This window comes from Ahaetulla prasina, chromosome 3 (genome assembly GCF_028640845.1).
Source record: "Ahaetulla prasina isolate Xishuangbanna chromosome 3, ASM2864084v1, whole genome shotgun sequence".
NCBI classification, from domain to species: domain Eukaryota; kingdom Metazoa; phylum Chordata; class Lepidosauria; order Squamata; family Colubridae; genus Ahaetulla; species Ahaetulla prasina.
In genome coordinates this window covers 51,852,548-51,865,337 of record NC_080541.1, presented here as the reverse complement: position 1 = coordinate 51,865,337, position 12,790 = coordinate 51,852,548, and the positions used below count along the sequence as shown (strand labels likewise).

General features: G+C 35.9%; 1 protein-coding gene across 18 annotated transcripts in view; it reads left to right on the top strand.

The window, feature by feature from the left end:
• Positions 1–12,790, top strand: part of DTNA (dystrobrevin alpha) — a 195,291-nt gene that overhangs the window by 163,674 nt on the left and 18,827 nt on the right. For 13 of the 18 annotated variants that reach the window (XM_058175919.1, XM_058175917.1, XM_058175913.1 and 10 more), the window contains 4 exons: positions 193–270; positions 1,218–1,310; positions 7,234–7,321; positions 11,762–11,868. In XM_058175919.1, coding sequence (XP_058031902.1) covers positions 193–270; positions 1,218–1,310; positions 7,234–7,321; positions 11,762–11,868 — 366 coding nt within the window. The remainder of the gene's footprint in view (positions 1–192; positions 271–1,217; positions 1,311–7,233; positions 7,322–11,761; positions 11,869–12,790) is intronic. The other 5 variants (XM_058175914.1, XM_058175912.1, XM_058175923.1 and 2 more) reach the window with 2 other exon arrangements.

Below are 12,790 nucleotides of genomic sequence, written 5' to 3'. Positions count from 1 at the left end.
TTATGCAATATTTAGTTTCATCATTAGAGTTTTAGACTACAATCCTGTGATGATGTACTTATATTGTACTGGGAGAAGCATTCTTATTTTTGAGTATCCATTCATAATTTTTATTATTAATTACTTAGGTTTCAGTTAGTGAACAAGTTTCAGTAATAGTTAGCTGTCAATATTTATTGTCTTATTAACTAGCTCTCCTTACAAGGATAATGAAGTAGAGCAGGACAAATTGCTGGCTAGGGCTGTTCCAGGTTTTTTGAAAGGCAAAGGGTAAGTTTCAAAAGGCATTAGTAGCATATACTAACACAACTAAAGCAAATGCCTTTTCCTTTCAATATATTATGTATTTTACTAAGAATATAACCATAGATAGTTTTAATTACCACGCCAGAGGAATTAAGTGTGTTCACATACACACATTATACAATTTTAATGGTTTTCTAATATAATTTCTTAAAATATAATTCTACACTTTGCTGTGTATCTATCCAGAGTTCATATTATATGCTTATCTTAAATAGCTAATCTGCCTTTGCAATTCAATAATGTAATATACCATTCCTAGGACTGTCCTTTTAACCAGCATTTGAAGAAATCATATATTTGTTCCTTCCTAAAAAATATTTTCCACTGAAAACCTAGCATATCAGTGAGATGATCCACTTTTAACCTTCTCTCTGGTACACTAGGTTACCTTATGTACAGAATATTTTATGGCACAAGCCTCTTCACATGTAGTCTTCTGCATGCTGTTTGAAAGTTTTCATTCCTGGGAACCATTTAACATGACTGCTCTGCTTATAAAGATTAGCGCCACAGTAAAATATCTGTTATCATTGAAATTGTTTCTGAATATATTTACTTAGGATTTGCAGATAAAATTAGCAACTTTTGTAACTTTTTTTTTACATTATGCTTCCTAGTAGCACTAATCCTAGGCTAGTTTGTGCATGTCCTTGAGCATCACTGCCCTATTAAACTTTCTAGGTGGTCTGTATGTACTGTACTAGCAAATTGATACCTTTGCTCTATAGGCCTGCTGTCTTAAGTTCTGTCCTGAACTCTACCTGCAATGGTTGGGTTTGCTAACAAACTGAAGAACATTTGACTGCGCATTTGTAAATTCCCATTTCGCACTCTTACTTGCTCCTGCTTTCTCTGTTTTATTTCTCTTTGTCTGTCCGGACTACACCCTCCTCCCCTCAACCCTGTTTCAGGTTACAGTATAGCCTCGATGTTGCAGACAGGCTGGCTGATGAACATGTTCTCATTGGGTTGTATGTCAACATGCTCCAGAACAACCCCTCACGGTTAGTGCAGGCTGGGTGCCTTGGTGGGGTCTCTAGAGAAGAGGGATACAAGCCTGATCATCCAATGGAGATTCCTCAACAATGGAGCAGATCTGACTTGATTGAACTGGTCTTCTCATTCCCTTTTATTACCTCAGCATGCTAAATTTCATAAATAGTTGCCTTGATTAGAATTATTGCCATGAATATTGATTTGCATTAGTGTTTATGATGCAATCATTCATATATTTATAAATATTATATTCAATGGGATTCATTTATCTTAGTAACATACTAATTGGGGTACAAACAGCCCGTGTGAGACAGTTTAGGAATATTTTATATGCTCTGAGTACACAAAAAATATTTGGTTGTAGCTCCCAACCCCTACAATATTTGCTGCCAAATTATAAAGTTTAATTTTTTTAAAAAAATTAAGATTTTAAATTTACAAAGAGTAAATTATTAAATAAGGAATAATTATAATTATTTCTGAGTATTTAATAATATTAACTGAATTTTACAAACTTAATATACATTTAAGTTTTTATTTAGCCCTAGTACTTACTACTTTATCCTGATCCTACTTTCTTTCTAGAATCTTACTACTTTCGATTCATGGGGAACTATAACTATCAGGTCAAAAAAGTTTTCAAACTCCTGATCTACAAATACTGCGCAGCATACTCTCTTTTTACATGGGAGTGATTCTAAGCCTTTACTGAAAAAGCTGTGTTAAATACAGATTCAACAAACAGGTGTCCTTGGAGAATTGGAGATCAAACTATTAACAGTAATGTTACTGATAATTGTTTAAATTGTGTTTTTAATGTGCAAGTGATTATTTTCCACTCTTTTTGTTATCTTATGTTTCACTTTAAGCTTGTGAAATAGATGCAGTTGTTGATCAGGCATCTAATAAGCCCATGGCTTAGCCAAGATTTCTGCCTATTTCTTTCGACCCTAAAATCATTTAACTTAGATTGTATTGGACTTCCTCTTGAGAAAAGTGTGTAGGGGAGTGTTCAGTTATTAAAAGTGAAGAAAATCGATATCAGTCAAAGTGGTACTTCATCATGGTCTCTCTGATTCACACTGTTGATCTATGTGTTTGCATATAGCCACACTGAGACTCATCTAGTTTATAGAATTCATTGGTAGGATCCCTGTCCCTTCACATACTGTGCAAGTAGACATCATCCCAGCTGTTCTGTTTTTCAGTTGTCACAACATCAGCACATCTGTCCTTGAACTGATCATCAAATTGCTTTATTAAAAAAAAAATCATCCTTTTTGGAGAGTGTTTTTTTTTTAGCTTGCTTAATCTTTTCTCATCTCTTCTTTAAAATACTTTTGAACTGTGCAAGGATCCTTATCCACTCATCTCATCTGACTTTTGGTTTTACATCCCTAAGGAATCTTTTTCAAACATACCAGTATTGCTAGAGCAAAGTATCTCTTTCAGATAGGCATAAATTGACTTTTTTAACTTTGGTAAATCAAGTTGCCTTCCTTCTGATTGACAAGCTCACAAAAACAAGGTGATACAAAGCCCAGCCCTGTACTTTATAGATTGGGGTTTGGTCACTCCAACTTCATCCTGGGAACCAGTTGTTTGGAAAAAACAATATCCTACCCTCAACAACTCAGCCATACAGAACAGCCTTAGTGTAAAATGTATCAGTTAGGTATGGCCATGGGCACTCATGGGCAAAAAGTATGTGCCCTACAGACCACCAGGAATATAATGGGATCATTTGCCACCATTTTGCCTGGACCAGTATTTATTCCTGGTCTTTCAAGGACATATAAAATATGTAAACATTCTTCCCTAGCATTGGTTTGCTATAAGATAGCTGAACATCAGTGTGCCTTCAAATCTATATTCATTGCATATGAGCAGCAACATTTGCAACATTCCTGCAAGCTATATTTCCAGGGGTCAGCCATCCACTCTTGCCCAGGACATTAGATTGGTCACCTCTCTCAGAGAGCTGCAATCTTTGGAAGGGCAATATCCTGTATGGTCATTTTATGAAGATTAGATTTTCAGGTAAGCGTGTTTTCCATGCATGACTGTAAATCACAGAAAACATGATAAAATATTCGGATATTTAGCTGTAATTTTCATTTTATAATAAAATAACGAAAAGTTATTGAAAGCATATGAGTCTCTCCAGAGCTCTGGAGGAGATGAATTATCTGCACACTTTTGTATCTGGATTCTGCCCTGCATAATATGGAAACAAGTCCATAACAATTGCTCCTATGGAGGATTTCTGGCAATGCTAACATAGGGGAAGGATGACTGCTTTCGTACTGTTTAATTTCTCCGAAGCCTTCATGTTGCACATATAGAAGTGTGTGCCAAGTTTGGGGGTAGAAGGCACTGCTCTTTGATGGTTCTCTTCTTTCCAAAAAATTCAGGAAGGTGAGAAAAGTCTTAGTTTTCTCTCTATTGGTACTGTATGTACATGAAGCTGCAGGGAGGTGAGGGATAATCCATTAGTTTGAAATCAGGAATCATTCATATGCTGAAGATACTCACCTTTACATCTCAGCTGCCAACTGAATAGGAGTGCCCCAGGCTCTAGATAGAGACAAACATGATTAGGTCTAATCCCGACACGTGGTATAGAAACATTGTGATTTCAGATAAATTTGATCTTTAATTTTGAATAGGATCATGTTTTGCCAGTCAGAATTGGCCCATAAAATAAGGTCCTTCGATTTTCACAGCTGCTGCTTGATGAGGAGAAAAACTTGAAAAACTTCAGATGGTCCAGATAAAGTGGCTCAGACAGATGACTATTAATCAGTTCACAGTGTAACTGCTCTGAGAATTGCACTATTTACCTATTTGTTTTCTGGTGCAATTTAAGGTCCTTGTGATGTCACTTTCATAGCACTATGTGTATCTTTGGAGCCATGCATCTTCAATGATTCCTGATTATCTATTAAGATAAGGAAGAAAGCATTTTATCCCAAGCCCCATTTTCAGGGAGTGTCATCTGCAAAACCCATGGCTCAAGCCTTCTTCAATTGCTGCTCCTATTTCTGCAACACTGTTCACCCAGATATTAAATTGGCTGAGTTTTCAAAAACACCTGTTTTTGGCAGGCCTTTGGGACATATTGTTACCTTGTTCCTGCCTTGCAGAAGAATTAGCTGCATGTGAATTGTTGCTAATGATCCCCAAGATCTTTGGGCTAATATTTTTATTTATTATTTTTAATTGGATTGCTGTATAGAATATGTACACCATTAGGAGTCTACTATGATTGGAGCCCAGTAATCAGTGAAATAGGCAGACACATTTCTTTATATCTGTATCTATATCTGTATAGAAATATTTCTATATCTAATCTATATATCTCTATATCTATCTAATTCAGAATACACTGTCTTCCTTAAAGAAATGCTATTGGAATAAAAAATTAGAAATACATATTCATATAAATAAATAGCACAAGAAGTTCAGGATTTTGTATATTATGTGGTCCTTTTTTTAATGGATTGAGAAGCATTAAGGTATTGGGATCATCTAAGATGCCAGGAGAAACACTGGCCCACTGTTATGTGTTATTTACCAGCAGTTACTGATATTAATTCAGAATCTGAAAATTTTCATAGTGTGGAGCTCCTTTGCTCATCTTAATCTATTAATATACATAGCCAAGCAGTCATTTGGGGATTTGATGATTTCAGAAATAAAATAGTTTGCTTCAGCTTGCTTTTAGCTATTGTTTCTACACTGTCCCTCAGAGCACAGTGCCTTGTATTTATTGAAGTGTGGATATAATTTATTATGGCACATTAATTGACCTAAATCATTTGAACTGATTTAGAGCAAATTAGTCCCATTCTGTAATCTCACCATTGTATCAGTTGAGAAATAACTCATTTGTAACCCTGTCTTTTTTATTGTGTGTATATCACAGCAGCATTATATAATTTCCCACCAAACCAAAGGCAGCAAGATAAATTTGCATGTTCAGGTGTCACAGCACTAAAGGAATGGACTGGTTTTATTTGGAGTTGCGGTATTTAGCTTTTCCTCCTGTTTTATTCCATCAAGCAGTCTTTTAGCTTTAAGAATTATGTGAATAATTTTTGATCTGCTAGTGATTGGGGTTTTTTTGTTTTTTGTTTTGCCTTGAAACATCTGGCAGTAGATTCTTTTTCCTGATTAGGTTGAAATGTAGTACAATTACTACCTCACTGAATAATTGCACTCCCCCCCTTTCAGCCTTATGCATGAACCCTTATACCCTTAACACAACCCTATTTGTGTTCTTTTAGCTATCTGTTAATTATCTGTATGAGTGTGCATGCCCACACAATTTAGGCAGATACGTTTTGGGGAAGAGTGATAAATAATGTCTTATTAAAGAGCAAAATGTATCTCATAGCCTATATCTGCGTTCTCCATTCAGAATTTTCAGTGTTACTTCATCTGCTACTTAAAAGGTTAAGAAAATGTTATTTGCATCCCTTTGTCTAGTTTTAGGTTTAGAGCAGAAATGTTCAGGTTGAATATGTTACTATGGTCTCATAATCCTAATTTGCAACATTCCCTGACACTTTGCCACAACTCAGTGAGGAAACCTGGGAAGCTTACAGGGGAAAAGTAAATGGGAATCACATGATTGCAGCTGATGGCCAGACTGTGGCAGAGGTTTGGACTTCCATTCTCTGTTTAGATGATGAAATATATCTGAAAGGATGACCCAGCGGGCCACAAGTTGTCTAGTATATTATAGGAGCTTCATTGCAGGTATAGACTCATTATCCTGAAAGTAATGTGAAATAGCTAAAATGTAGTTATTTTTCATTGTTAAAAAGAAATTACCAGTATTATTATCTTTCATAGTCCTTACCATAGTGGCATACTAGAATGAAAAAAACTAAAAAGGGTGAAAAAAATGAATTTTTTAGTTTGTTTAAATCCAAATTATCATTGTTATGCTTTTATTTTATTAAAAAAGAAGATGCTTTGATTTTTAAATTTTGCTAGGAGAAGGGAAAACATTTGCTTTGAGAAATAGAAGTGACAGAATGATTTTAAATTTAGGAATGATGGCAAAAGTGCTAAGTTACCACTCGGTTTCCAAATAGATTCCTCCTGGGTGTGTTGGATGGTATGATGATATGTGTATTATTTATTTGTTTGTTTGTTTATTTATTTATGTCAAGTGCTTTTATGCTGCTTCAACCAACACAAATGTAAAATAATGTCAAAAATGTAATTAACAATAAGAATAAGGGAAGTCCTAATACATTTGGAGTAGATATGGTTCAGTCATCTAGGAGTATAAACAAAAAATCAAGATGATGGCCATTGGCCATGATAGCGCAGTTGAATCTCTATGTAGGAAGGGAGGGAGGGGGGGGAGAGAGATGATTTGCACAGAAAAATAGGTGGATCTTCAATCACACCATTGCAGCCACAGTCTTGACATGTTTAAACCATACCCTGTAGTTATCCTTTGTTCCAGCAATTTATTTCCAGCAGTGATCACTCAAAAACTTTTGAAAAACCCCTACCAGGGTTAACCAAAAAAAGCTCCTTTTTTATAGGCATGCTGTTTTTGATTATGGCAGGTACTTTTTGATGGCATAATTGTAGCCTTTCGTTAATTTAATCATTGTGAAATTGTGAAGTTGCTAAAGTCAGTAATTTGTAAGCTGGGAATTCGTCACATTACTTAATTTTCTTTTAATTGCTATCAAACTATTTTTCTTGATCTAGGGATACAGGGTTATAGAATAACATTATATGTCCATTTTCTCCCTCTTTTCCATGATTTTATTAATTTCTATCATGTCTCCCCTACCATCATCATCACAGATATCATTTCTCGGTATAAATAAAGGAGCATTTTCCTCTTAACATTTATATTAATGTTTTTTTTTATTGTTCCTTGCCCTTCTCCTATAACAGTTTACTTGACAGCCCAAACCGTCTAGATGAAGAACATAAACTGATCGCCCGGTATGCAGCAAGACTGGCAGCAGAGACTACTTCATCAGTAAGTAATTTTAACTAGGGGAAAGATGTTTCATTTAAAAAAATACATATTGAAATGAAAACCTTTGCCAAGACAATCCTTGTAATTACAGTCTGCCACATCTTACTCTAAAATTGGCTTTTCCCTTGGATGTGCTTGTTTGCATCTAATGAATCTAAATATAGTTAAAGAAAAATTGGTACAAGCACCAGCCCTACCATTAGGCAACTAAAAGAATTGTTTCAGATAGTGAATAGTTGATGAGGTGCAACCATGGCAGTCTTTTATGTATTTCTCCTCAAGTATCTGTTTCTCTTAGATATTTCTCTTCTTTTCTTAGTAGTTAGGATTCTTTAGGCTACAGAATAGAATAGAAATAGAACAGAACAAAACAGAACAGAACAGAACAGAATAGAATTCTTTATTGGCCAAGTGTGATTGGACACATAAGGAATTTGTCTTGGTGCATACGCTCTCTATGTACATAAAAGAAAAGATACATTCATCAAGAATCATAAGGTACAACAATGATAATTATAGGAAAAAATAAGCAATCAAATCATATTAGGAAATAGTCAATATAAATCGTAAGGATACCAACAACAAGATTACAGTCATACAGCCATAAATGGGAGGAGATGGGTGATAGGAACGATGAAAAGATTAATAGTAATGCAGACTTAGTAACTAGTTTGACAGTGTTGAGGGAATTATTTGTTTAGCAGAGTGATTGCGTTTGGGAAAAAACTGTTCTTGTGTCTAGTTGTTCTGATGTGCAGTGCTCTATAGCGTCATTTTGAGGGTAGGAGTTGAAACAGTTTATGTCCAGGATGCAAGAGGTCTGTAAATATTTTCACAGCCCTCTTTTTGATTCGTGCAGTATACAGGTCCTCAGTGGAAGGCAGGTTGGTAGTAATTGTTTTTTCTGCAGCTCTAATTATCCTCTGAAGTCTGTGTCTGTCTTGTTGGGTTGTAGAACCAAACCAGACAGTTATAGAGGTGCAGATGACAGAATCAATACTTCCTCTGTAGAACTGTATCAGCAGCTCCTTGGGCAGTTTGAACTAGTTCCGGATGTCCTGAAGTAACCTCCTTCCAGTTGTATGGTTACTAAATTAATAAAAACTACTAGTGTAGTATGTTTGTACAAACGTATAAACTTCACATTCTTAGTTTCTGCTTGTGGAAGATATTTAGGCCCTTCAGTGTCTTATAGCTGTAAATTTTTAAGCTTTTACGTTATGCTATTTCATCATTCAGTGTTTTGTTATTTTTGCATTGCTTTTCAAATTGTATTTTTGCTCTTAAAAACAGGGTATGAATTTATATGTAAAATAAACAAATGACAATTATTAGAACCAGTAACAAAATTAATAAGAGCTTACAAATTCTTAAGAACAAAACAAATTGTCCTATTAAAAGTCTTCTGTGAAATTAAAAAAAAAACAAACCTTGCTTCTTGCTTTGCACACAGCCTTTAGTGTTGCTAAGGCTGGGCTTTTGAGATTATTTGTCTTTGCTTCTTTTTTCTTTCAAGGCTTTGAGAGAGCACCAAGCTTCATGCACTTAATTTCTTTGTAATATTAGAAAATAGACTTCTCGTCTTATGGAAAAAACAAATGGTAGCTTTGGGAGGTGCCCACTGATGCAGATGCAATTTCTAAGTATAAACCAAGAGCTTTAGAGATTTGATATTGCAGGGGGGGAAAAGGGAGAAGCTCACCCAGCAATGTAGCTTTAGGGTAAAAGGGCCTTCAATGAGCAGGTAGGCTTTCTTTTTCTTTCACCCCTGCGTGCTTTGAAATTTCTTTGATACATATTGAAGGTACCTTAGTTTTTCTGTGCCTCAGAAAAATGATCTGTACTTTATTGTTAAGGTTTGGAGTTGGTTTGGAAACCCTTGAATCACTATAATATAAATTATACCTCAGGTAAACAAAGAACATTATGTAGTCACCCATGCAATGTGCAGAATAAATTCTTGCCACAAGCAAGTGATTGATTATATAGCAACTCATTTGATGACATTAGGCAATCATCCAGTGAAACTTGATGATTTCACTGTAGTGAAATATACTATAGTGAAACTTGTTTTCCAATTTCTAAAAACTTATTTTAATTCTCAAAGAGGCTTCTAGTCATTCCCTCAGATTTAATTAATTTCCTTCACTTTTTGTGATATTTTTGAATCTTTTTAGGGTAGTGGAATATGTGTGTGGGTGTCCACTATGCACACCTGTATCATTGTGCATGTACCTCATTTGCTTGTGCTTTCTTATTAGAAGCATTATATAAGGAGTTCCCTTAAGAGGCTGTTCCTTAAGATTTAACTTCAAGCCTAGAAAATCAAAAGGACACACAGATCACTGAATAGATTATAATATAAGGTACTCCTAAGGCAGCTGCAACAACTTTGTACCTCATCTATGAGAGATTTGGTTTCACCAAATTGTTGTTCTTTGAGGGGAAAAAGCCTAGAAAACTGCTTCTGGTAATTGCTGTTGCTCTCCCCACCCCACTTCTTCAGCAGCAGAAGAAATATTACATACTAGATATAATTATCTCTCAGTAAAGTAATTGTGCAAATAGCAATTGGCAATATCATAGAAAATAGTTTTTAATTACTTAGCAATTGGATTGTACTGGCAAGAAAGAAAAACAAATTCTAACTGAACATAACTTAATAAAATCTATTTGACCTCTTTGCCATAGGTTGAGTTTTTCTTCTTGCTTTTTAATTCTTACCATGTTTCCCTGAAAATAAGACCTGTCTTATATTTTTTTGAACCCTAAAATAAACGCTTGGCCTTATTGCCATGCGTTCAAAAGCCTGATTGGGCTTATTATCAGCTGATGTCTTATTTTGAGGGAAACAGGATAATTTTCTAATTACCTATCATATAGATTCATCATTACCTACAATCATATAGATTTCTCCTCAAAAATATATTCCCTTGAGTTTAATAAAATTATCAGAATCTCCATTTACTTGCCCTACCCCAACCAAGTCAGCAGAGGTAGCTTTAACTTATATTTGATGCTGGCACCTTCTTTTTCTCATACTACTTCCAGCCACTCTAGCACTCTCCTTCTTGACTATTTACTCTCAAGAGTTGTATCTGGCCAAATCTATTTACTCTCAGTTGTATCTGGCCAAGAATTTTGTTGGGCCTCGCCCGCCCTCCTCTCCTCAGCCGGGCCCCTCCCATCCCCTGCTATCTGAGCCAGAGTCTGATAATGAAGAGGAACGATCTGGCATGCCTCCAGCCCCCAGCCCTGGCACCATGCCCGGACAGAATGAGCAAACAAACCTCCCTCCTACAGCGTGTGAGCACGAAGCCAGCAACGTGCTAGAATTGCCGGCAGCAGATCAGGAGGACGGAAAGTCACAGTGGACGGATCCCCACTTCCGGAGAATGGAGAAGCGACGTCAGCAAAAGGAAGGGAGGGGCAGGCCTGGATAAGTGCTGAGTCATGGAGCCACACCCCATGGCCTATATAAAGGATCTGCTTTTTGGCATTCCTTGAGTCAAGCAAAGTCTCATCTGGTTTGCTGAAGTCACACCTTGGATTCCTGCCTGCCCTGAGAACTCTGACAGGAATTTGGCAAAGCTGCAGAGGCTTCGTGGCCACGCTTGATACAGACTTCCCAGACCCGGCCGTCGGAGGGGGAGGGGGACACGACAAATTTAGTCAGACCCTCCTGGCTTTCTTACTAGTGAAAGAAAACTGTAGGTTACAATTTAGGGACCTCTAGAGGTTTGTTTGGTTGGATGTCCTATTATATCCACTTACAGTGGATATAGCATTACAGCTTAAGGTAGAGTATTGTTTGTTGTGTTTTAATTTTACTATCTGTCCACCATTTCACTGCTTTATAAAACCAAAGGCTCCTTCACACAAACTTAAAGAGTGGTGGCACAGTGGTTAGAATGCAGTACTGCAGGCTACTTCTGCTGACTGCCAGCTGACTGCAATTTGGCAATTCAAATCTCACCAAGCTCAAGGCCTTCCATCCTTCCAAGGTTGGTAAACTGAGGACCCAGATTGTTGGAAGCAATATGCTGACTCTGTAAAGCACTGTGAAGTGATATATAAGTCTAAATGTTATTGCTATTAAATACAAATGTGTTTTATTTAGCTCACAATGTCTATGGAAACACTCTAGTTCTGCCCTTACTCTAGATGGGTAAGATTTCTATTACAATTTGCCAGTCCTTACAGTTACACCATAAATTACAAGCAAGGTTATTATCATCTATGTTACCATAGAGATGAAATGAGAGAAATTATATATTTGTCAAATATATAATGTGAAATCTCAGCTAAAGTGAATTTTGAAACTAGGGACTTAGCTATGACATTATGCTTATGGACAATATATTTAGATATTCTAAGGGAAAGAACTACTGTTTTCTTCCTTTAAATAATATTCATTTACATGTTCAATCTGTTTTACAGCAGCCACAACAGCAACCACAACAAAGAGGCACTCCAGATATTTCATTCTCTATTGATGCAAATAAGCAACAACGACAGCTTATTGCAGAACTTGAAAATAAGAACAGGTAAACTCCCAAAACCTACATTAATTCAAATATATGTCTGTGGACGAAACATATTGCATATACAGTTGGTATCAAAGCAAAATTCACAACATTGCATATAAGGAAACCCACAGATACATTACAGGTAACCATCATACAGGAAAGTTTACTTGTTTTCTTTGCCATGACATTATTACAGTTAGTATTTTAAAATATACATTTAAGATATTTGTGATAGAAATCTGTCATCTCTTTTTTTCAGAAAACACATGATTTAATAAGGTGAGAGAAAGAAAGAAAATAGCAGGGTTGAAGGAGAAATAATATACTAATATTACAATATAACCAGTTTACTATAGTGATTAAGGCACCAATTTAGAAACCATGAGATCTAGTGCCATATTAGGCATGAACCCAACCATTTTTATCTAACAATGGTTAATCTTTCAGCCTTGTGAAGTGACTGGAGAGAATTCTGTGTCATTCTAATGCAGAGGTCTTCAAACTTGGCAGCTTTAAGATTTGTGGACTTCAACTCCTTTAATTATATGGGAGTTGCTGGCTGGAGAATTATGGGAGTTGAAGTCCACAAGTCTTAAAGCTGCCAAGTTTGAGGATCCCTGTTCTAATGTGTGTGCTGGTGATTGATAGCCCTAGTTCTGATCAATTTTTGCAGTGTTTGTCTCGGGCAGCAACTTCTTGAATTACATTTGTGGCAATTTTTGAAGAGTTCCTGGATGGAGGGCAAATGGTTGGTTGTCAAAAGAGCAGCTTTAAATGTTTAAAAGCTCCTCTGCTATGAGTTGCTCACTAAGATCCAGAAGTTTATCTATAAATATCTCAAATTAGTTGACATTATTTGCAATGTTCTGTGCTAAACAACTTTTCTCATAGAAAAAAATCATACTTATCATTGTTTTTTTTTATTTTCTTCTCTTCCTAT